At 39.3% G+C, this 26434-nt stretch overlaps 1 protein-coding gene across 6 annotated transcripts in view; it reads right to left on the reverse strand.

Annotated features, from left to right (window-relative positions):
* The window catches only part of SLC25A13 (solute carrier family 25 member 13), a 184798-nt gene that overhangs the window by 86149 nt on the left and 72215 nt on the right, over positions 1 to 26434 (reverse strand). For all 6 annotated transcript variants that reach the window (XM_019443388.2, XM_019443390.2, XM_053898411.1 and 3 more), the window contains one exon: positions 6372 to 6511. In XM_019443388.2, the coding sequence (XP_019298933.2) occupies positions 6372 to 6511 (140 nt within the window). The remainder of the gene's footprint in view (positions 1 to 6371; positions 6512 to 26434) is intronic.

Here is a 26434-nt window from a genome sequence, read left to right on the forward strand (position 1 = left end):
ACTTCAAAACCTGGCCTCTTCACCAATTCAGAGCATTGCTGATTTCTTGAGAATTCCTTCTCCTAGAGCAAGAGGAAGAAGGCCTTTGGAAACAGAAGAAATTTCCTGGCTCCATAAAATGGGGAACAGAATTTCTTAGAAATGCCCAAGTCTGTGGGCCCATAGGTGGGCCTCCTATAGTATTATCTTAATTCCAAGGAATTAAGGAGAAGAGCTGGAGACAATCCAGCCACACACAAGTTAACAGTGATTATAAGCAATGCACTGGTCTGCAGCCCCTCATGAAGACTGCTTCCTCCGTGCTCCCCATTTCGGTAAACCATCACCATCCTTCCACTTGCCCAAGCCTAAAACTCACCTAAAAAAAGGCGTGAACTGTGAGTTTTATATTATCCTGAACTGTCTCCATGCTACTAAATCACCAAGCCTGATCAGGCCTATCCCTCAAGTTCTCTTAAATCCACTGGCTTTGATTCACCACCATTACCATCCAACCCAGGCCACTGTTGTTTCTCTCTTGGATTAGAAAGTGACCTACAGGTCCTCCTGTCCTCAGTGAGATCCCTCTCCATTGGATTTTCCACACAACAGCCAGGGTGATCTTTCTGAAACACAAATCTGATCATATTTACCTGTCTAAGCTTCCTATGGATACTGGGATGAAAATGTGAAGAACTGATTCTGTATGCTTTTAAATAGTAAGGATTTTATAGTCCAGACCAGTTTCTCAATGTATGGCCCTTGCACAATTCAGGATGCTTATCTGAAAGGTTATTTGTTAGGCCCTATCCAAACCTATTGAATCAGACCCATGATGGGCAGAGAGACCAAGGCCTCTACTTTTTAAAATAATCACCTCGGGGGGCACTTGGGTGGCTCAGTCGGGTAAGCATCCGACTCTTGTTTCGGCTCAGGTCATGTTCTCATGGTTGTGAGATAGAGTCCTGCACCGGGCTCTGCACTGACGGTGAGTAGCCTGCTTGGGATTCTCTCTCCCCAGCTCTGTCTGCCCCTCTCCAGCTCACTCACATGCTCTCCCTCTCTCTAAGTAAATAAATACATAAACTTTAAAATAATCACTTTGGAAAAATTTTACACAAAATTTGAAAAACATTGCTAGAGATTTAGGAAAATTAAAATCAACTTCAGTTTCACCTATCTCACCTTGAACAAGTCCAGAAAATTACTCCAAGACTCTGTGTGCTCATCTTTCATACAGAAACAATAGGAAATGCTTAACATTTAAGATGACTGTAAAGACGAATACAAGTAAAAGCACTTTCTAAGCCAGAAAATGCTATGAAAGAGTCAGTTAAGAACAACAGATTTCTAGTTAAGACATATATTACATTTGATAGCAATCCTAGACTTTTCTATTCTGAGTCTGGAGCAGCTAGACTCTCCTACGTGTACATTATTTTAAAATTATTATCTTTATATGTGAAATATATGACTATAAAACATCATCAAGGGACGCCTGGGTGGCTCAGTTGGTTGGGCGACCGACTTTGGCTCAGGTCATGATCTCACAGTTTGTGAGTTCAAGCCCTGTGTCGGGCTCTGTGCTGACAACTCAGAGCCTGGAGCCTGCTTCCGATTCTGTCTTTCCCCCTCTCTCTACTCCTTCCCTGCTCACGCTCTGTGTCTCCCTGTCTCTCAATAATAAATAAATGTTAGAGAAAACAAAATTTTTTAAATCATCAAAAAGTCACTGGAAATGACAGTAACACACACCCCTACTAAGGGTCTTTTTGTAATCATATCTGAAGGGGTAGGCGTCAGGAATGCTCAGTGTCCAGCAAGGCATGGCTGTACTCCCCCATTCAGAAGCACAGTCCCTTCCAAGAACAGAAACTAACTCTTCATAGCCCAGGCCCTGGAGACAATGTAATAAAATGGCAACAGCACAGTACTTTTGAATCCCTCACATGTGTATGATCTTATGGAAGAAACTTAGCTCTAGAATAGTTTCTGTGTACTCTTTCGGGGTACTCCTTTGGGAACCCAATGAAAGCCAGGAGCATTTTCCCCAGAAAATTACCTGTAAATGCAAACTTTTACCTAGAGTCCGTTTATTCTTTTGCATATAATAGGGGATAATGATAATTACCTCTCAGGGTTTTGGGATGCTATTATCAGAAACAGAATATTTAAAAGCACTTTGTAAATTATAAAGATTGTTACTACTATTACTTCTATTTTCCAGAGTGAATCTCAGTACCAACTCTACAGAAGAATTTGGCAGAAAAGTTGAAGAGGCCTTTCACTCTGTCCTCACATTTGCCTCCAATGTCCACCCAGTAAAAAACTGGAGATGGATTTGAATAGACATGTGTTCAAAGAAGATAACGAATGGCCAATAAGCACATAAAAACATGCTCAACATCATTAGTCATCAGGGAAACGCAAATCAAAATCATAAATGAGATACTGCAAAGAGACTCTAAAGTGAAAGGCCTTAGTTTCTCATCTGGAAAATGGGGCCCTTAACTAGGTATATCTGGCTCTTGAGTTTGTGCTTTGGACGGCTACCCTAACCACACCCTGAATGTCGGTTTCGGCTTTCTGGCTGAAAATCCTTCCCGAGGGTTTTTGCTGCAAGAGAGTGGCCTTGTAGGCCGTGCACACCTGCCTGCAGTTGTTCCTTCTGAGCGCCTGGGACGGATAAGCACAGAGCAACCCCTAGACCTGTGCACTGCAAGTATCCAAGAAGTTGTTATCTCTGCACCTCTTTCTTGGCCCTTTCTGTGCACAAGGCCTCTCAACAAAGCTTGCATGTTCAGCAAACATTTGCTCAGTTGGGTGGTTTATCCCAACCAAGGAAGTAATAACCACAGCATGAGAAATACTTGCATAGGACAGAGAGTTAAAGTTAATACCACTTATGAACAGGAGTTCCATCAGGCATGGAAGAATATTTCTCCAAATCATTTTCTGAAAAATTCAGCATATTAAAATCTATTTTTCAACTGGCAAACATAAAATTAGAAGAATAGAGGGACGTGGAAACATTTATAATTTTTTAAAAATACACATACACATACCCACGTATAAAACTGTACTCACATTTACACATACACACCATCACTCACGCAGTTAAGGGTAGACGACAGACCGGGAGATGAACAGCAGCCGTAAATACAATAGTGTCAATAACGGGGTAAAAGGACCGTGGTCCCCTTGTTTCTGAAATCCCTCTTAGCTGGGAACAAGACCCTAGGATAAAGAGGCTTTGAATCCCTGCTTCTTGCCAAAACACTATCATTTACATGTAAAGTAGAAGCAAGGCAAATTTTGCTCAAAGAGTACCAAATTGATTCACCACTTCACTAATTTATTTTTTTTTAATTTTTTTTTTTTTCCAACGTTTATTTATTTTTGGGACAGAGAGAGACAGAGCATGAACGGGGGAGGGGCAGAGAGAGAGGGAGACACAGAATCTGAAACAGGCTCCAGGCTCTGAGCCATCAGCCCAGAGCCTGACGCGGGGCTCGAACTCATGGACCGTGACATTGTGACCTGGCTGAAGTCGGACGCCCAACCGACTGCGCCACCCAGGCGCCCCTCCACTTCACTAATTTAAAACCAAAGCACAGAACACAGCATTCAGGCCATGCCCATGAGCAGCACCACCTCGGTGAGTGCACAGCCTGTCCACATAGTATGCAGACGAACACGTGAACACAGGAAGTCCTCACAGCCACATGGTGGCTTATAACACACTCAAACTTGCTTAGATACAGTAAAACATTTATTAAATGAGGAAAAGAGAAACCTGACCTTGCAGACAATGGCTCTGCTCACCAGTCACAAACAGGTGTATACACATAAAGCAGAGGTAACTCACGCACGTGAGACTTGAGTTGGCTGGAACCAACCCGAATTCCCGTCTAAGACCTTCTGTGGGATTGAACAGTGTTTTCTCTACATACCACTAAGCCTCCCTGAAAACACAAACACTTCTCAGCTGTCCCTATGGCCGCTCCTCTTCCTCGTCAGGTGACAGGTAGCAGCATGCACGGTGGCAGCCCTTTCACGTCTTAAGCGGCCAAGCATCTGCTTTCACAGCCCTGGCGCCAGCCAGGGAGCTGGTGCCTATTTGTGAGCCCTGCCCTAGAGCAGAAAGGCGGGTGCATGCTTGACAAAGCAAGAGCCCAAAATATATAGGAGATTAAGCTCTCTCATATCTTTAAGAAGTTCCTGCCTAGAAAAAAAGAGCCCAAAGGAAGAAACAAAGCATTTGAAGTAGAGGTTTGAAGCTATAGCTGCCTTCAGAAAAGAGTTCAAAGGAAGCAGACAAAACATCTGAGTGGGTGGGTTGGGTGGGGAGAAGGGGTGACCCTACAGTAGACGTCAAAACTGGCTATTTCACTGACATTCACATAAAGTCTACCATGATACATCCATTAATTCCTTTAAATGTGGACCTAGAGTGGAACACAAAGGCAAGGCCCTAACAGATAATTATCCACCATTACCATTTGAACCTAGTGTATGTTCAGCAAGCACTTGTATTCGGGCTACAAAGTCAAAATCATCCCATGCAGGACTGTGGGATGTTTTTCCATTTACCGCTGTAAAAAGGAGTCAAATGTAAGTGAATGCCAACAAGTTGTAGCTAGAAACAATCAGTAATCCTTGAGTCATCTAATCTTTGACTCTAGCTTCTCCATATCTTGAAGAAGGCCTAGAAGCTGCTGGAGTGGCTTACAGCCGACTCAATTCAGCATAATTGATACCTGCTTAAAAGGGAAACATGATCATCCTTACTATTGCTAACATCCCATTAAGGCTAAAAGTTAATTAGGCTGTGTTCCATAAAGTCAATTTGAGGCATTTGTCTCAATAGCATTATTGTAATTATTCCTCATCAAAATGAATACCACCTCCTACTGCGCGCCAATGTCTTGTGTAAACAACAGCAAAATCCAACAACTCACATTCCATTCTCCTCCTGAGTTATTTAAGTAGGTTTGTGTTTATATAGAACTGAAAATGGGGATTCGTAGACATTAACATTTAAAATAAAAATACAAAGGTATGCTTAAAATATCTTGTTTTAAGGCTAGGAAAATAAAAGCAAACAAAATAGAATGACAAATTTTATATATCATAACAATACCTTTAAAAGTCAAAAAGAGAAGTACCTATTAAAGTCCACCTATTACATATGCTGGTGCCTAGGTGTAGATACCACAAAATGCTAACTGCCTACACAATACAGCATATGGGACAGGTGTGTGTTCTTGTGCCCTCCATATCCACTCCACTCCACTTTCCAACCATTTCTCAGAAGGCTCTGGCAAAGTTGTGGGCACACAAAAGAAATAGGGGCATCAGGATACTCCCTGAGGACATTTCTAGTGAATAAAAGGTGATTTCCCTGGTAAATCTTCCCTCAAGACCCAGAATTTAAACACAGAAAAGTAATGGCCTTACATATATCTTTTAAAATTATATTTAATAAAACAGAAATAAAATTTAATTGTTAGAGAAATAAAACAAATGCATGAAGTCTGAAAGAAAGAGTGGTTTCTCATATAGCCTACAGACCACACAGATTTGACCTCTAGTGACTAAATGTTAATATTAGAATTAAAATAATTAACAAAGCATACTTCAGGGAGAAAACTAGACTGTAACATATGTTGTTACTACTCTTCCATTGGCATCATCAGTGGCTCAATGATGTGAACATAATGGGGGTGGGGGTGATAAGAGGAAGGTGTGAAGAACTAGGCCAAGGAAGGTGCACCCCAGAAATGTAAACAACTCCCAGAGTTCAACCCTGGATGAGGACAAAAGTGAACAGTGATTCTCAAACTTGGCACCTCAAACATGAAAAGCACCTGTGAAGCTTTCAATACCCCGATGCCCAGGTTTTCCCCACCCACCTCCCCAATCAAATCTAACCTCTAGAGGTGGGGAACCTAAATAACAATAGTTTTTAAAGCTCGCCAGGCAATTTCAATATGGAGTCAGGTTGCAGACCCCATGCTTTGTCTGTAAAAGGCCTCAAGAGAAATAATTCTGCAGTTAGATGCCAATGGTGACATGTTCATTTCTCAAGGAAAAACAAAATATTGGTAAATAGCAGTGGAACCAATCATAAGCCAAAAATTCAAGTTCCAATTCTGCCCCCTCCTGATTTATGTAGCTTTTCAGCAAATCACTTGATTTCCTGGGGCCTCAGTGAATATTCCTTTTCAATGTGAAAGGGTTCTACCCAGTCTATACGAACCCATCTAATCCTATCGTTTCTACACACTAATAAACAAATACTTCCAAAAGAATGGTCTGGGCAGGTTAGCAATTTTCAGGTAAACCAGGATCCCAGTTTTACTTATTTACTCTCTAAGAGCTACACTCACCAGTAAAAACTGAGTGAATTCTGCATATGTCAGGTGTCTTTTTCTTTCTCTTCCAAAATGTAGTTGCACAAATTCCGAATCCCAGTTAAATGGAATATGTTGATGAATTGTGGTCTGTCCAAAAACTTGCTTAACGTCCTCTGAAAAGAGAAAAGAAAGATTGATTGAAACAAATGAGGTTTATCCTTGTACAATCCATTATTAAAAGGGTATTGCTCCTTTCTTCTTGTAAAAAGTAACTCAACTTTAAAACCACACAGGTAATAAAACCATGGCAAAAATAAAAGTTGGAATCTTCATGCAGTCAAGAAATCAAAATTAACAATCCTACCCATAAAGAGAAAAAAAAAAAATACACACACACACACACACACACGCTTAAAAGGCAGTAGGAAACCAAACCCAAGTAATAAGCTAAATCTAACATCATCATATCACATGTTTTGTTTCAACAAATATGATTTTCTAGACACACTGGATATAATTCAATCTTTAGTGGCAGGAAACATATACATAAACACATATAGTGCTATACAAGTCTTAAACACAGTCATTTATCAAGTTATTAAAAAGTTCTTGAGGATTTAATAACATCGGTTCTCCCAATCCATGAGCATGGGGTACCTTTCCATTTGTTTGCACTGTCTTCAATTTCTTTCATCAGTGTTTTCTTATTTTCAGAGTACAGGTCTTTAACCTCCTTGGTTAAGTTTATTCCTAGGTATTTTATTCTTTTTGGTATAATTGTAAATGGGATTATTTTAATTTCTCTTTCTGCTACTTCTTTACTAATACACAGAAATGCATCAGATTTCTGTATATTGACTTTGTATCCTGTGATTTACTGAATTCATTTATCAGTTCTAAGAGTTTTCTGGCAGAGTCTTTATGGTTTTCTACATACAGTATCAGTTTGGTAGTATTTGCTGAGGACTTCTGCATCTATGTTCATCAGAGATACTCGCCTGTGGTTTTCTTGTTTTGTAGTGGCTTTGTCTGGTTTTGGTATCAGCACAATGCTAGCCTCGTAGAATGAATTTGGAAACTTTCCTTCCTCTTTTATTTTTGGAATAGTCTGAGAAGAATAGGTAATAACTCTTCTTTAAATGTTTGGCATTATTCACCTGTAAAGCCATCCAGTCTCAGACCTTTGTTTGCTGGGAGCTTTTTGATTATTGATTCAATTTCATTACTAGTAATTGGTCTGTCCAAATTTTCTATTTCCTTCCAGTGCAGTTTGGAAGGACACTGTTAAAATGTCTACACTACCCAAAGCAATCTACAGATTGAATGCAATCCCTATTAAAGTAGCAACAGCATGTTTCACAGAACTAGAACAAATAATCCTAAAATTTGTATGGAACCACAGAAGTCCCCAAATAGCCAAACCAATCTTGAAAAAGGAGAACAAAGCTGGAGGTACCACAGTCCAGATTTCAGGATATATTACAAAGTTGTAGTAATCAAACCAGTACAGTATTGGCACAAAAAAGAGACATATAAATCAATGGAACAGAACAGAAAACCCAGAACTAAACCCACACTTTTAGAGTCAGTTAATCTACGACAAAGGAGGCAACAAGATTACACAATAGGGAAAAGAGAGTCTCTTCAACAAATGGTGTTGGGAAATCTGGACAGATACATGCAAAAAAATAAAACTAGACTACCTGCTTACACCACAGACAAAAATAAAATAAAAATGTATTAAAGACCTAAATGTGTCTCACATTTATAAAACCATAAAACTCCTAGAAGAAAACATAGGCAGTAAAATATCTGTGACAGAGGCCATAGCAACATTTATCTAGATATATACCCTCAGGCAAGGGAAACAAAAGAAAAAATAAACTAGTGGGACTACATCAAAATATCAAGCTTTTGTGCAGTGAAGGGAAAATCATCAACAAAACAACACGGCAACCTACTGAATGGAAGAAGATATTTGCAAATAATATATCTTGAGTTAATATTGAAAATATATAAAGAAGTTTTACAACTTGACACCAAAAAACAAACCTGATTAAGAAATGGTCAGAGGAGGGGCGCCTGGGTGATTCAGTCGGTTGAGCCGACTCTTGATTCTGGCTCAGGTTGTGATCTCATAGTCATGAGATCCATCCATCGCCTCATCAGGTTCTGCACTGGGCCTGCAGCCTGCTTAAGATTCTCCCTCTCTCCCTTTCTCCCTCTGCTCCTCCCCTACACTCTCACTCTAAAAAAATTTAAAAAATGGGCAAAGGACCCAAACAGACATTTTTCCAAAGAAGACGTACAGATGGCCAACAGACACATGAAAAGATGCACAATATCACTAATCATTAGGGAAAGGTAAATGCAAATCAAAACCACAATGAGCTATTTGAACAACTGTCAGAATGACTAAAATCAAAAAGACAAGAAATAACAAGTGCTGGCAAGGATGTGGAGAGACAGAAACCCTCACGCACTGTTGGTAAGAATGCAAATTGGTATAGCCACTGTGGAAAATAGTACAGAAGTTCCTCAAAAATTAAAAATGGAAACACTGTATCATTAGGTAATTCTATTACTGGGTATTTATCCAAAGAACACAAAAACATTAATTTGAAAAGATATATGCACCCCTATGTTTACTGCAGCATTATTTACAATAGCAAAGATATGGAACCCAAGTGTCCATCCATAGATGAATGAAGAAGATATAGTATGTATGTATGTATGTATGTATGTATGTGTGTGTGTGTATAAATAATGGAATATTACTCGGCCATAAAAATGAATGAAATCTTGTCATGTGCAATAATAAGGATAGACTTAGAGGGTATAATGTGACATAAGTCAGACAGAGAAAGACAAGTATCATATGATTTCACTCATATGTGGAATTTAAGAAACAAATGAGCAACAGCCAAAAGATTAAAAAAGTAGACTCTTAAACACAAAGAACAGATTGGTGATTGCCAGAGGGAAGGTGTATGAGAGGATGAGTGAAATAAAGTGGATTAAGAGATACAAACTTCCAGTTATGAAATAAGTAAGTCATAGAGATGAAAAGTACAGCATAGGAAATACAGTCAATAAGATGGTAACAGTGCTGTGTGGTGACAGATGATGACTACATTTATCATGGTAGGGGCGCCTGGGTGACTCAGTTGGTTAAGCATCCAACTTCGGCTCAGGTCATGATCTCACAGTTGGTAAGTTCAAGTCCCACGTTGGGCTCTGCGCTGATAACTCAGAGCCTGGAGCCTGCTTCGGATTCTGTGTCTCCTTCTCCCTCTCTCTCCTTGTCCTTGGCTTGTGCTGTGTCTCTCTCTCTCTCAAAAAATAAATAAACTTAAAAAAAAATTTAAATATCATGGTGAGCACCCAGTAACATATAGAATGGTTGAATCATTATGTGCTCCATTACCAGCTCCCAGATGTTCTGGCTATGGTAAGAACGCCAGTCCCCAGCTAGCAAGCTATCAACCTGGAAGTAGCACCAGCTTATGAGCACTGCACCAGCCATGTGGGAAGTGGAAAGGTGGTAGAAGACACGGTGCCGTATCCAAGTCTAATCCACAAGACATAACTAAACAGCAGATCCCAACACTATTCCACTTTAAGTGCTAACCTGCTACTTGTGGTAAGGAAACAGAAGCTGAAGGAGGGAGGCACTGACACAAGAGAACGAGGCTTCTTGGAAAAGACAGAACGTGAACTGGGTCCTGAAGGCTGCCAAGGATTTACTGAGATGAATCTGTGAGGGAGTTTTTCAGTGGAGGGCAAATAGCATGAAGAAGGGTTCATTTCCTCTGAAGTGAATTAAGGCTCCAATCAGAGCGCTCTGGACCAAAGCCACCTGGGGTCATTGAGACATGACAGATCCTGCTCCGGGTAGTTGCAGACACTAGCCTCACTCACCAGCATAAATGTGGATGCCACATTTATGGTGAAGGAAAGGTTGCTGTGGGAAGAAGAGCTGATCCTGGGACACTGCAGAGAAAAAGACCCAGGGGTTTCTGTTTGTTCGTTGTTTTTTGTTTATTTTTTTACCATTTAGTATAATTTCTACAAAAGTTTCCTCACTTACCTACCAGAGGTTTACGTACTCTGCTATCGTGAGACTGCCAAGTCGTTCTAACTGGACAAACCAGATGATTGTTCAAGGGGAAAGGAGGATTCTTGCTAAAGAGGAAAACGACCAATATTTCTACTCATTTTCACCACTAATCAACTCTTTTAAAGAATTAAAACATTAAATTTTACCACCCTGAAAACTCACACATTTTCTCCAAAAACACTGAATGGGTTCCTAAGTCAGAGAGCACTTCCTCCTGCTCTGATAAGTCATTCTGGGGCACGTGCTTTCTGAAATGCTTGGGCTCCACATTTTCCTGTAGCTTCATGAACAGAAACCTCTATGAGACCAACAGTGACAATAGGGTCCTGGAATTTCCCCCCTTCACTTTGGAAGACACCTCAGGTTAATATTCTTTTTTCCTTTCAGGAAGCACAAATAGCTTTCTCATTTAACATTTTATTGTTTTAAGATTTCTCCATGCCTTGTAAGGCAATGATCAGTAAGAGTACTCCTCCTATTTTATAGCTGGAAAATCAGAAACTAATAACCAAAGTGATTTTCAAATTCTGCTCTGTCTTCTGGCTCCCATGGGAAATTTGTGAGCTTTATGATGAAAGACTCCAGGAACCAACCTGAAGGCCATCCTACCTACACCTTTACCATCCCCTGGCCTTTCCAAACCTAACTTGTATTCCTGGATGGGAAAGTGGAAACCCTAAATATCCTAGGCTTTTTGGTTACTTATTGGGCTCAGTGAACTGCATATGTAACTAGAACTCGTAACTTACCAGCTGACGGCTTTCAAATAACCATCACATGGCAGATTTATCACTAACTTAAAAGGAGTGAGTAGAAGATCCCTCCTAGTCTAAAACACAAGGCTTAAAATCTTACCCCCAGGTTGAGGTCAGACAGGCAAAGAAGCAAAACTGAATTAGCACTGAAATCGCAATGAAGCATCAGATTATATGTTTTGGGTATTTAAAGTCATACTTTTCTTAGCTCAGGCACTACTCCTCCTGAAAGTAAAAACAAATTAGAATGCTTATCTCTTAAAGTATAATCATTGTTATTTCAGTCTGTGCCAAACAAACTATGTTTGGAAGGCATACAGTTCCCATAATATCACCAAATAACGGCAATATTATTGAAAGCAAGACCTCACCAAATAAGCACAAGGATCCGTTGATTTTATTTGTGGGACTCTGCTTTCCCCACAAATGTTTGCGGCCTAAAAGTCTACTGTAGTTTTTTAAAGATTCTAAAAAGACAATTAGAAACTGGCAACTGTTTCTTTCCTAAATATAACTTCAAAAAGTCAACTAATTTCTCCTAAGATAATAAATTTCCCAGGCTATAGAGTATGGTTATAGTAGAAAAAGTTGTGATTTTTAGAGCTGGGTCATAGACAATATGATGTTGTGTATAGAATGTCCTAAGGAATCCACTAAAAAACTATTAGAACGATTAGAACTGTTAAAACCATACAATAAATTAGTCCAACAAGACATTTCTAGACACGAAAATGAAATTAAGAAAACAATTCCATTTTCAACAGCCTCAAAAAGAATACAATGTTTAAGTATAAATTTAACAACAGGCAAGCAAAACATATAATCTCAAAACTACAAAACATTGTTGACATAAATTAAAGACCTAAATAAATGGAAAAATAGCCCATTTTCATAGACTGGAAGACCTATTCCCCCAAAGTGCTCAACAGATTCAGTGTAATCCCATCAAAATTCTAGTTGGCTTCTTTGCAGAAGTTGACAACCTGATACTAAAATTCATATGGAAATTCAAGGGAGCCAGAATAGCCAAAACAACCTTGAAAAAGAATAAAGTTGCATTTTAAATTTACTACATAGCTACGGTAATTAAGACTGTGTAGTACTGGCCTAAAGACAGATATACAGACCAATGGAATGGAATTGAGAGTCAAGAAATAAACACATTTTTGGTCAACTGCTTTTCAACAAGAATGACAAGACAATTCAAAATGGAAAGATCAGTCTTTTTGACAAATGGTTGTAGGACAAGTGGATATCCAAACATGCAAAAGAAAGAAGTTAGAAACCCTACCTCACACCATATACAAAAACTAACTCAAAACAGAGCAAAGACCTAAGTGTAAAAGCTAAAACTGTGATGCTCTTATTGCAAAACATAGGCATAAATTTCTGTGGCTTTGGATTAAGAATGGTTTTTTAGATTATGACACACATAACACATGAAAATAATACATAAACTGAATTTTGTCAAAATTTAAAACTTTTGTCCTCCAAAGGATACCACCAACAAAGTGAAAAGACAGACTACAAAATGGGAGGAAAATTTTGCATATCATGTATCCGATAAAGAAAGGACTCTGGAAGATAGAAAGAACTCTTACACCTCAATAATAAAAGGACAAATCATCCAATTTTAAAAGTGGGCAAAGGATTTGAGTAGACATTTTTCCAAAGAAGACATATACACAGCCAATAAACACGAGAAGATGCTCAACATCATTAGCCATCAAGGAAATGCAAACCAAAATCACAATGAGATAATCACTTTATCCCCACTAATAACAAGCATTGGCGAGGATATGAAGAAATCAAAACCCTCATAAATTGCTGGTGGGGATGTAAAACCACGTAGTCACTTAGCAAAACATTTTGGCAGTTCTTCAAAAAGTTAAAAATAGTTACCAAATCCCCTGACAATTCTACCCCTAGGTATACATCCAAGAGAAATGAAAACATATGTTCACATAAAAACTGGTACACAAATGTTCATGGTAGCACTATTCATAATGCCCAAAAAGCGAAAACAATCCAAATGTCCATTAACTAAAGGATGGATAAACAAAATGTGGCATGTCCATAATAATGTATTATTTGTCAATAAAAAGGAATATAGTACTGTAACATGCTACAGCATGGATGAACATTGAAAACATATTAAGAAGCCTGTCTGTAAAGGCCACATTTTGTATGATTCCATTTATGTGAAATTTCCAGAATAAGCAAATGCTTATTAGATTAGTGGTTGCCTATGACTAGAGGGACAAGGAGAAAACAGGAAGGGGGAGTGAGGACTGCTAAGGTATGGAGAGAGAAAAATATACCTGGGGTGATGAAAATGTTGTACAATTGTGGCGATAGTTTCACATATCTGTGAATATACTAAAAACCTCTACATGATACACTTTAAGTAGATGCATTTTATTTCAATAAAGTTTTTTTTTTTTTTTTTTTAAACCTGGGACTGTCAGATCTGCCTCTTACTAGTGAGTGACATTAAGCAAATTATTTACTCTGACTCAATTCTCTCTGTAAAATGGGAGTAAAATATCTATCTTGGAGCACTGTTCTGGAGCTAAATGTGCCTATCACAATGCTCTAAACATAGTAGGTGACCATCAAAATGGTAAAACTCCAAAATCTCAAGTCTTAATGATAATAAAAATTGTTATCTGGGAATCAAATATTTACAAATGATACCAAAAAAAAAAAAAAGCAGGCACAGTGTGATTTGGAAATATCATATACATTTCTCAAAAAGCAGTAATTTTCCTCAAATACTTAAAATCCATCCTTCTCTTAGCTCATACATTAAACTTTTGAATGAAAAGTGATCAAAAATTTAGTAATTTTCTATTATGTTTTTGAAAGTATGAAATTAAGAACGATTAAGAACCTCCACTCTTTACTTTGAAGATCTTTCAGATAGTAGGACTATTTAATTGGCAAATTACTTGCACATGCCATTAAGTGGTTAGACTGAATTTGTTTTTACAAATTCTATGGACCCTTATTCCTTAACCTCCACCACACTGTAATCTGAAATCATCGAGGTCTTCACTTATGCAAATTTAACTTTCTATGTTCTTGTTTCCACACAGAATAACTAAATTAATGCACTTTAATTTCCAAAAGATCCACTTTTTGAAGCTGCAAATCAAGGAAAACTGGTTTCCCATTCAAATAAAAAAGGTTCATCAAGCTACTTTATTTTAAACACTGAAGCATAATATCTCTCCCATGGATCCTAAAAATTTCATTAATACAATAACACAAAAAGGATGTTTCTATTAAACCGGAAAGAAATCCCTCTTGGAGGCAGAGGGAGAGTTGGCGAACAACCCGCACTTTCTCTCTGAACAGCTTTGCCGGGGTGCTTTTTTCTAACACATGCCTAATCCTCAAAGAAAGTTGTGGTTTCACTCTAAGGGAAATAATATCCCACCCTGCTGATATTGTTAACAACAGCATATATGGCCATCGTATTTTAAGCAGGGAGCAAAAGACAAATTGTTGAATTAGTAAGTTAAATAACATAATGGAGTGAGTGGATGGAGACCTATCTCTACTGCCACATGCTCCAGTATCAAGGCTGCCATTTCAAACCCTTTTGACAAGTGCCTTTTTATATTAATCACAGTTAAGGGTCTGGAGAGGAAAGAAGTATTCTGGCTACAATCCACACTCGCTCAAGAAAGTTCTAGGGGGAAAATGGGTGCCATTAAAATAGAGTAAGTACACAGTAAGTACTTCACACATGCGGCCCTTCTCATTAAAACGGAGTTCTCTGTAAGCCCCCGTATACTTGCTATTATTATTATTCTGAACATGTAGGTACAGTGGTGATAAGTAGCTTTCAAAAAGTAAGCACACACGCACACTGCACACACACAGGCAAGCTGGGCTGAATATTGTACCCAAGTCATACTTTTGTGGTGCTGGTGTATGTAAAACTGAGGGCTAATTTCCAACTCTTCCAATTCTGTACTTAGAGAGGGACAGGACTACTCTGATGAAGTCACGGGCATCCTAGAAAAAGCATCCTCCACCTCACAGAGCCAGAAAACAAAGTTGTTCCTATAAAACCAGTCACTTTCCCTTCTCTTTGGGCCTGTTTCCATATTCATGAAAGAAAGCCAGAAACTACACCAGCCATTATTCCACTGCAGTGTAAATGACATATCCTTGGAGAGCTTCTTTAAAACAAATTCCCAAGCCCCATGCCCTAAGATTTTAATTCAGTAGACTCGAGATGGAACCAGGGAGTCCACAGTGGTAATGAACACCTCCACGCTATCACAACAAAAACCCATGATCTTATTGGTAAGAATCCTTCCTATTCTAAAATCTGATGGCTCTATGAATCCACAAGATTACTACACTGTTTAACTCATTACTGCAAATGTTGGTACACAAAAATAAAAAAAAAGGTTAAAGGCTGGCAGATACCTAGCATTTGTATTAATCTTCTATCACATGCATTATCTAAAATAGACAGCAGGGCGCCTGGATGGCTCAGTCGGTTGAGCTTCTGACTTCAGCTCAGGTCATGATCCCGCGGTTTGTGAGTTCGAGCCCCGCATCGGGCTCTGTGCTGACAGCTCAGAGCCTGGAGCCTGCTTCCGATTCTGTGTCTCCCTCTCTCTCTACCCCTCCCATGCTCATGTTCTGTCTCTCAATAATAAATAAACATTAAAAAAAAAATTTTTTTAATTGAAAGTGAGTGGTCAACTGAGATATTTTCAATCTATATGCTAGAAAAGTTACTTTCAATTGGGTAGAATGAACCATTAGCAGTCTTTAATAACATCAAAAGTAGGTCCGTTAAAGTGATGTTTGAAGGCACAGATTAGTCACTCTCCAGACGTACAAGCTTGTTTTTAATCATCTGTTGCATTAATTATTGTTAACTTTCTTCACCCCTAGAGAACACAACCGAAACATTCCAACTTTTTAAAGCAGTACTTGGAATCCCTAACTCATTCTCTAAATGCAAATATATCTATATTGTTTTACAAACCAATTTCCTAAGCTAGTTTCCTTAGACAGATGTAATCAAAAATAATGTTCTTGCAAAAGCATGAACATATATCTAACCCTACTGAAATGCTTCAAGAGCAGATGTACTACAAATGCACACCCACAGTGATCCCATATTAGTATAAAACTGTTTTATTTCAATTAAAATGTCTAACTATCCACCCCCAACACATACCTAAACTGTAATTTTCTCTGAGAACTTCCAATATGTTCTTGATTTTGTTTCCTTTATCAACCTATCAGAGCAAAAACTGCCTTGCAACTGTTGGAAGAAATCAGTCATTAGCAGCAAGATTACAGCAAATTTTCCAATTTAGAAAAACTGTATTTTTATCTCTCCCTCATACTGAAAGAATAATGGTGTAATTTTCCTATTTTTAAGTGAGCAGTACAGCTTAAAATAGTCAAATTTTCCCAGTGCTCCAACTTTTAGGATTTACTGTTAGCTTTCTGTTCTCGACACCTCCCCTATTCACACGTTCTCCTCTCCCTCCACCTGACCCACACATGCACACACACACCACAGGGGCAGAAGCCCCCAGTCAGCCTCTCCACACCGACAGTCTTCTAAAGAACAGCTAACCTTCAGGCAGTTGTTAACTAAGGAGTGGCTTCACAGGGTTATTGTGATTTAGTCCCCAATTGACATTCTTCCACCTTTTCAACAGGCCTTCCCCCCCACCCCTGTCCTATTTTTAAAATGGAGTGATGAAGTAGCAACAAGTACAATATTGTAGCCATTTGAGCACGGACGACTCTCAAATTATCCCACCACCTGGAAGTGCTCCCTGATACTACGATCTTTGAAAATTGAACCCATTATGGTCAATCGTGCAAATCCGTATTTAGCTTTTCGTAAATAGTGGATTTTTGACCCAATGAACTGGAACAGCTTCTGAGCAGTGTCTGGGATCTCAGTCAAGACACTCTGTACCCAGGCATGCCACGATTCTTATCAGTGTGGAAATTATTTCCTTTCAAGACTCACACTGTTCTTATTCAATATTCTTACTCTCTATTGGAATGTGTATAAGAAAACGGACTTGAGTCTCAGAGTTAACATAAAAACTAAAATCTACTGTACAGCAGTAAGCCTCTTTCACCAAAATAACACACAATTTTTCTGAAACCCCCAAATCAGAATCAATATTAACAAAGAACTTCCCCCAAATAATGCTCCTTCCAACTCTTAACTATTTTTCCCCTCGCTTAGCTTTTGAATATTTCATTTTCCAAGTGTCTTTACAAACATGACAACAAATGATCTTCTTCCCAGTGAGCTTAAAAAAATGTTGGGTGAGTTCTGTCCTCTTCTAGTCTAACACTTCCATTCGTCTAGCTTTTTATATTTATTATTAAGTTTGGGTGCATACCTTCAAAAACTTATTTCCATAATTTTAACTGCTCCTTTTCTGCACCCTGAGTCAAAATGACGGAAGCAGACTGTTTCCGCATATGTCGTCACATCACCCAGCCTGCCTATCCCCAGAGCGTGCCAACTCCACTGTCGCCACAGCAGGTGTTACGGGACAAATCTAACCGTGAGCCCAGAAAGGCCCCTCCAGACACATTACCATCCACATCAAAGAATAAACTAGAGAAGGGCATGAGAGATCATGCCACTAGTTCTGTAGATCGTGGGTAGGTCTCACACACAAAAGAAAGGTCCTGTTCAAATAAGTTCGACAAAGTTAGATGAGTTTATTGTTCTGCAGGGTTTCTCAGAGCCTTAATAAGCTAAAAATTTCAAGCTTTATGACTGTCTAGTAGGAGGATCCTTTTCTCACGTAACACTTACTAACATAAACAGGAAACACCAATACTTTAAGGTACCCAAACGCACAATCTCGTTCAATAGCGAAGATTAAAGGTCAAGAGGCCACTGCAGTTTCCAATAAAAGAGCAAAACTGGGCTGGTTTCTTTTGGACTCCAGGTCAACTGACAGAGCTGAAGCAGCGGGCCAGTCAAAACTTCCCCAGTGCGGCACAAGGCACAGACTATATTACAACTGAAGTTTTTAACAGCTGGAGAAGTCTTAAATAAGAAATATGTCTCCTTGTTCATCTGTCCCTCTACAAAAAGCCATTCTTATCTTTTGGCAGATCACTGACCTCTTTGAGATCTGCTAAAAGCAAATGCTCATTTGGACAAAGCATTACTGACAGCTATGGCTGTTCATGGACTCCCTGACACTTACCCAGAGCCCCAGATTCGAGAAGTCCCGTCTTTCAAAAATTCCTGTCTTTAAAGTTCAATCAAAAACGGCAGAACTCACCCTCCCCCATTCATGCTCTGTCTCTCTCTGTCTCAAAAATAAACAAATGTTTAAAAAAAAAAAAATTAAAAAAAAAAAAAAAAGGGGGCGCCTGGGTGGCTCAGTCGGTTAAGCGTCCGACTTCGGCTCAGGTCACGATCTCACTGTCCGTGGGTTCGAGCCCCGCGTCGGGCTCTGTGCTGACTGCTCAGAGCCTGGAGCCTGTTTCAGATTCTGTGTCTCCCTCTCTCTCTGACCCTCCCCCATTCATGCTCTGTCTCTCTCTGTCTCAAAAATAAATAAATGTTAAAAAAAAAAAGAATTAAAAAAAAAAAAAACCAGCAGAACTCTCCCCGCAAAAAAAAAAAAAAAAATGCAGACCCATACACACACCAATACCACATACATAATGAAAGTGGTTGCTTATGCTCATATACTAAGAATAACTTTAAAATTGCATGATAAAACAGTTCATGAAATTTTGTTCACTGTAATGAAAAAGACAAAGTTAAAGAAACAGAAAAACATGCAATAGCATTATGCAAGTAAAAATTTTAGATTTCAACCTAAGGAAGTGCTGTGGTATAGAATATACTTTGGATTTTCAGGGGGTCCAATTGTTATGTTTGCCAGACGAAAGTAAGATTCAGGTCCTCCACTACCATTGAGCTAAGCTATTACTATTGCCTCCTGCAGATCCAACAACAGAAGAAATATCAAAGGATAGGAATAGTTAAATTAGCATCATTAAGAGACCAATCACTGGTGGGTGCACTAAATATGTCAGATTAACCACCACCCCCCCCCCCCACACACACACACAAACACTCTTTCTGAAAATTCATACTAAGGAATAGGCTTTGCTTTCCGAGCACCCTCAAAGAAGAAACTTGGGGAAATGAAAGTAAGAAATCACTATCCACAATGTGTCTACGCCACACCTTCAAACCCTGACCTTCACTTCCTCTACTCACATAAAGGGAGTGGTCATCTGCCTGCTTCACACGGGTACTGCAAAGCCCACACAATGATCATAGGCATGTCTGCCTCTGGCTGTGCCCCACTCCAATTAATGCAAGAAAACCTACCTTTTCCAAGGATCATTTGGATCTGGTCCCTGTCCTCTGAAGACCCTGTGGGACTCCCAACTGCCTCTCCTATTAAATAAAAACTCCTGCCCAGGGGCCTGTGATGGGCACTCCATCAAATGGCACCCATAGCTCTTACGTTGCGTATTTCAATCAAAGGCTTCCTCTAACATCCTCCACCCGTGGACCACTTCCCTACCTCCCACCACTCCAGGACTCCCCCTGTACTTAGAATTCTGGTCATGTCAAAAGATAAAGCTTCCTGGGTAGAGACTATATCAAATGCACGCAACAAATTACGTGGACATGTGTGTCACCAGGGCAACTTTCTATATATACCAAGAACTCTAATCTGGGTACATTCTTCCTTATCATTACTTTCCACTGCAGTCATAGAAACAAACTCCTTACTAATGCATTTGCTTATTATTCTTTACTTCATGAAAAATTATTAAATCCTCCTCATGTCTGATATAGACTGAAACCACTACCGATCAGTTGGCACCTACCTTCACTAAGAAGGCAGCCCGCCTCACAGAGCACAACCACCACCAGAGGGAGGCAGCAGGACATGGTCAACAACAAACACTTGGCTGTCACCAGGCTGCTACCCTGGCAACTCCATGACTGTGGACAAGTTACTTAAACTTCCCAAGGAGGAGTACCTGGGTGGCTCAGTTGGTTACACTTCGACTCGGGTCATGATCTCACGGTTCATAGGTTTGAGCCCCGCGTTGGTCGCTGTGCTGACAGCTCAGAGCCTGGAGCCTGCTTCTGTCTCCCTCACTCTCTGCCCTCCACCGCTTGTGCTCTGTCTCTCTAAAATAAAAATTAAAACAAAAAACAAAAAAACAAAAAAACCCAAGGCCATTTCCTCATCAGAAAAATGAGAATTATATAGTATAAACCTCCTAGGTTGTGAGGATTAAGTAACAAATCACATAGAAAGCATTCAGACCAGAGGCAAGTATGTAATAAGTGATCAATAAACTTAAAGATAAAAATGACAGGTACTTTCCTTCTCTAAAGAGATTATGTAACACCATATATCTCTAGAGCAGAACAAGCTCAGCAGCTACCATTGGGTCCTCCCTCCTTTTCTTTGACCTCCTTTTCCCCCACAGCCAAGTCACATACGATTGATTGATTCTCATGAATGACCCTGGTGGGTCCAGAGGTACAAGTCCAGTCCAGGACTCCATTATCTCCTGCCTAGACTGTCACAGCACCTTCCATGTGAACATCACCTCCAGACCTCCACAGCTCCAAGATCCTGGCATCCACAGCCCACATGTCACCTCAGTGTTCAGACACTGTTGCTCTAGGGCAGCTCAGATAGCATCTATCTCTCCTACCCACTTAGATTGCTTTACGTTACAGATCACCATATATTTGTTCACCTTCTCCCTAAAATGTAAGCTCTCATAGGAAGATTTTTTAATCTTGTCATTTCTGTATCTCCACTCTTATAGTCAGATTTGAGAGATATCCCGCTTTACTAATTCTTTTCTCTCATCCACTTAAATGCCTTCAAGCACTATTTGCTGATAACTACCAAATTTCTATCTCCCAAATTCCACACTCAATTTAAGTGCCTATTTGACATCCTCATTTACATATCTGTTAGGCATCAAACTACCACATCCAAAAGTTAGCTCCTGTTCTCCTCCCACCCCCAGCCTGCAGCCCTTCCCATCTTGGTTGATAACTCCACCCTTCCAACTGGCCAAAGACTTTGGAATCATTCTTGCCTCCTCTCTTTCTTTCACAGCCCACATCCAATCCATCAGAGAACTCTGTTGATTTTCTCTTCAAAATACCCCTCACCTCCCTCAGGTCCAAGCCACCATGATCATTCACCTGGATTACTACAATAGCTTTCTAACTGATCCTTCTCTTTCTACTCTGTCCCTTCCATGCTCTATTCTCAAAGGAGCAGCCAAAGTGATCCTGTTAAAACATAAACCTGCTCATATCATTTCTCTGCTAAAAAAAAAAAAAAAAAAAAAAGAAAAAAAAATCCTATGATGGTTTCCCAGTTCACTTACCATCAAGGTCCAAGCCCTAACCTTGATCGGAAGAGCCTTACTACTTCATCTGATCTGTTACTTCTCTGAGCTCCTTTCCTATGAGGCTCTCTCTGACTCACACAAGTCCTCCTTGTAGTTCCTCAAATGTGCCAACTACAGTCCAGTCTTTGAACCTGGACGACAGCCATTCTTTTAGTCTAGGACAATCTCTCCCCTTCCTCCATCCCTGTATCTATATGATCAATTCCCCTACCTCTTTCAAATTTGTGCTCAAAAGTCACTTTCTCAGTCTTTTTTTTTTTTTTTAATGTTTTATTTATTTTTGAGACAGAGAGAGACAGAGTGTGAGCAGGGGAGAGGCAGAGAGAGCGAGCGAGACACAGAACCCGAAGCAGGCTCCAGGCTCTGAGCTGTCAGCACAGAGCCTGACGCAGGGCTCGAACTCACAAACTGTGAGATCATGACCTGAGCCGAAGTTGGACGCTTAACCGACTTAGCCACCCAGGTGCCCCAAAAGCCACTTTCTCAACAAAGACAACCAAACCATATTGTGTACAGAGGAGAACTTCTTGGTTTCATAAATCATTGTAATCACCCAAATATCATCAGAACATACCCATTAGGTGTCTTAATCCCTAGTATTAACATCATCAACTTGTATATGTTCCTGTTAATACTCTGGTGGACCGGTAAGAAAACTTATGTTCCACTAGTCCACCAACTGTTTTGATAAGTAAAGTTTTATTGGAAGACAGCCATACTCATTCATTTACACACTGTCCATGGGAATAGTCAACAGAGTTGACTAGTTGTGACAGAGACCCTAAGGCCCACAAAGCTCTAAAATATTTACTCTCTAGTCCTTTACAGAAGAAGTCTATTGTCCCTGATCTAGCATAAAAGCAATGCTCAAAAAAAAAAAAAAAAAAAAGGAAATCACATTGATACTCAAAAAATGTATATTTTAAAGAGGTAAGGCCTTAAATATTACAAATTGAAGTTTTTATGAATATCTCCTTATATAATGGTATAGAGATTTAGGATTAATATAATGTGACTTTATTTATTATTTCTTTACTTTGGTTAAATGACTAAGACCATCAAGAAATACCATTTCCTCTTTCCTCTTCCTATCCTGCTTGCTTGCCACCATGATTTACTCTCTTTTGTACATCGCTTCTCCCACTACATTAGTCAAAATTTGACAGTATCAGTGATGTTCAAATTCTGAGTATTCTGAAGTTCCGTTCCATTTGTTATATTCAATGTGTTAACATAATATAAATCGACTAATATTTATGTATTTTTTTAAAAACTATGCTTACTTTTTAGTTCAGAGGTAAAATATAGGTCCTGTTCCTTCCTTCTGAAAGGTTTAGCATGGATTCCTACTGGCAACAGACCCATCTACAAAATGGCAGACATCCACTAGCATCTTTAGATGATGAATCACAGATATATACTGTCCCTTTCAAAATTTGTGTCTTCGCCAACTTACATTTTCCAAATGCAGTGCAACAGGCAGACTAACATTTATTACTAAATAAGCTTTTATTTAAATACTTCAAAGAAACCTTAAGGCAGTCAAAAATTTATACACATATAGATATACATAAACATACTACAAACATTCGATGCAACAGCATTCAAAATCTCAGCAGGATTTTTGTGAAAACTACTTTTTCTAAAATTGTTTTAATAATTCAAAAGACCAAAAACAGCCATGATAATCTTAAAAAATAAAGTTGGAGGATTCATCTGAAATCAAGACTTATTACAAATCTGTAGTAATTAAGAAAGTATAGGATGCTGCAGAAAGACAATTACAGAAGAACAGAGTTCAGAGGAATGATTTATCACACTGTATCACTGTAGGGCAATAAGAGAGCAATCATTTCAATAAATGGTGCTGGGAAACTAGATATCCGGGGCGGGGGGGGGGGGGTGCTGGGGAGTGACCCCCACTACACGCAAAAGTAAACAAAAAAACCCAAACACATTCTAGAAAGAGTAAAAATATAAATCTGAAAGGAGAACGAAAACACTTCTGGAAGATAACATAGGAGATACTATCTTCATGACCTTGTGGTAAGCAAAGATTTCTTAAACAGGATACAGAAAGCAGTATCTGTACCAGAAAATGCTGATCATTTAACTACATTAAAATCAACAATTTCTATTCCTTGGGGCTCTATTAAGTGAGTGGAAGTACAAGTCTGAGAGTGAAGTTATCTGTAAGATACACAACCTGTGAACACTCTCTACCAGACAAACACAACACCACTAAAAGGATGCCCGAAAGGCGAGTAAATCTTTTCTAAACGTTGCACAACCCAGTAATAATCCAAAAAATGCAAATTAAAGCCACATGGTGAAGTATCACTAAAATAAAAATGACTAGTAATACCAAGTGTTAGCCAAGACATAGAATAAAGAGAACTCTTACACACTGACAGTGTGAATGTAAACTAGCACAAACACTCTGGAAAACTGTTTGGCAGTATCTATGGGAGTCAAATAAACACATTTTCTATGACCCAGAAATTCTACTCCTAGAAATGCTCGCCACACTCACATCCCAAAGATGTATAAAAGAATGTTCAAAGTACATTATTTGCAGCTGCCAAAACTGGAAGTGTGAAAACGTCTACCAATGGCAAAATGAATAAGCAAATTAGGAAAGAATCCTACAGAGGAATACTATACATACAACAAAGAAAAACAACAAAGTAAAAATACACACAAACGTGGATGAATCTCACAAATATTATTTGAGTAAAAGAAGTCAGGATGAACAGTATATTCTGTATCTTTCCATTTTTGTCAAGTTTAAAAAGAAGCAAACCCAACTGATGGCGGTAGATGTCAGCTGTGACCACTGGGCCTGGGGGACAATAGCTGGGAAGGGGCCAGGGAGTGCTAGCACTATTCTTTCTCATCTGGATGATGACAGAGCAACTATACACACTGTGAAAAAATTCATCAAGATGTACACTTATGATTTGTGCATTCATCTGTACGGATGCTATGCTTATATACAGTATACTTTAAAGATTAAAAGTAAAAAAATCACCATCATATATAAAATAGCCCACAAATGCAAAAAAAAAAAAAATAGAACAAAATGTTTTTTTTCTATACATACAGAACTGCAAACTGTTAAGTAGAATTTTTTTCTTATGCTGAAATCCTGTTACCCATGTTACACATCTGTTGACATTTCAGAATGCATTTAAAAATATCAGGTATCAAAGTAAGAAAATATGGTAAGAACAAAATATTGGAGATATACTTTCCCTCAAATGAAACAGGTGAACATAATGAATTAGATACCAAAGGAACAAAATTGGCCTAATCAGGATCTTTTCATTGTAGCAAACACAGGGACTAATCTAGACATGAAAATATGCTAAACATAAATGAGGCCTCAAGAAAGTGGGGCAAGCCTTCACTGAAATGTGACACTTGATTATCTGCCCCTCACACCACCTGATTTTTGTTTGGTGTGTACCAGAATCAGCATTAGTGGGAGCATGAATACTGCTGACTTATTGACAAACACTGGTGCCTACTGAGCTTAGTCATGGAAGCCTGGCTTCCAATAAGCCCTCACGTGGAAACCCACTGTGTGTACAGATGAAGAGTGTTACTGCTCTCCTCTGGATGAAATGCAAGGCCAGGAAACATGGGGAACTGAGGCCACTCTCCTGCCTGGCCTACAGGGCCAAGGGAAGGCCCCAGATGAACCTCTGTATCCTGTGAAACAGTGCTTCCCTCATGACCCCACCTGACTGAGCCAATCTGGGAGGTTAAAAAAAAAAAAAAGAAAAAAAGAGCCCTTCCTCTCTCACCTCTTCAGGCTTACCCCTCCCAAAGACACACACCCAGGCAACCTTCTGAAACACAAAAGGGCCATTCTTGGGTGAAGGGTTTACAAGGAGCTAAGGATGCAACCAGACATAGGAGTGTTACTGCACAGACCTCAAACAGCATCACACAGAGAGACACCAGTTCACAGATTGGGATTCTCTTAATTCTGGGGGTTTATGAGACCAAGATTAAGTCAGTCCTCTTTTCTGCCCAACTCTACTTTTTAAAAAAATTTCTTCAACCCCATTATGAGTTTCTTGGAAAACATACTTATTGCTAGCTTCTTCTAAAGATACCTGATGTCAAAACACTCCTTAGGCTCCCATGTCCCCCATATGATTTTGTCAGTTTACTGGGTTAAAACCCTATTATACACAGCACCCACCTCTCCTGGATGATGCTTCTCTACTTTCTGAAAAAATGTTGAAAGTCAGCTATTATTTTGCAAGCTGATGGTCATTTGGGGATCTTCTTTGTAGTATGCATAACCCTTTTAGTTTAATCCCAAATAGGGATGAATCGCTCAGAAAGGCCCAGGCTACATTGTATGACCTCCCCCACCGCTGCTGCTGACACACACTGGGCAAGGGCCCCATCAGCTCATCATAAATGGATACAGCACATATCCTGTATATGTTTTGTGAGATAGGGAGGCTCTAGAACAAACTGCCTGTGGAGGGCGGGGTACTGGGAGAGAAGCCACACATTCTTCTACAAGTTACATGCAACTGATGTAATCAGACTTGTAGTTCCTCGAAGCCATGATTTCTTATTTCAATCTCTTATGCCTTCAGAGATGGGACAGAACAGATAGTAAGAAAATTACTGGCTAATTGGCCAGTGGTTACGCTGCAAGTTAAAAGTGCAGGGCTTGCCCCCCAACCACCAAAAAAAAAAAAAAAAAAAAAAAAAAGGAAAAGAAAAAGAAAAAGAAAGAAAAG

This window comes from Panthera pardus, unplaced genomic scaffold (assembly GCF_024362965.1).
Source record: "Panthera pardus isolate Hobbes unplaced genomic scaffold, ASM2436296v1 HiC_scaffold_8, whole genome shotgun sequence".
In the NCBI taxonomy this organism is placed as follows: domain Eukaryota; kingdom Metazoa; phylum Chordata; class Mammalia; order Carnivora; family Felidae; genus Panthera; species Panthera pardus.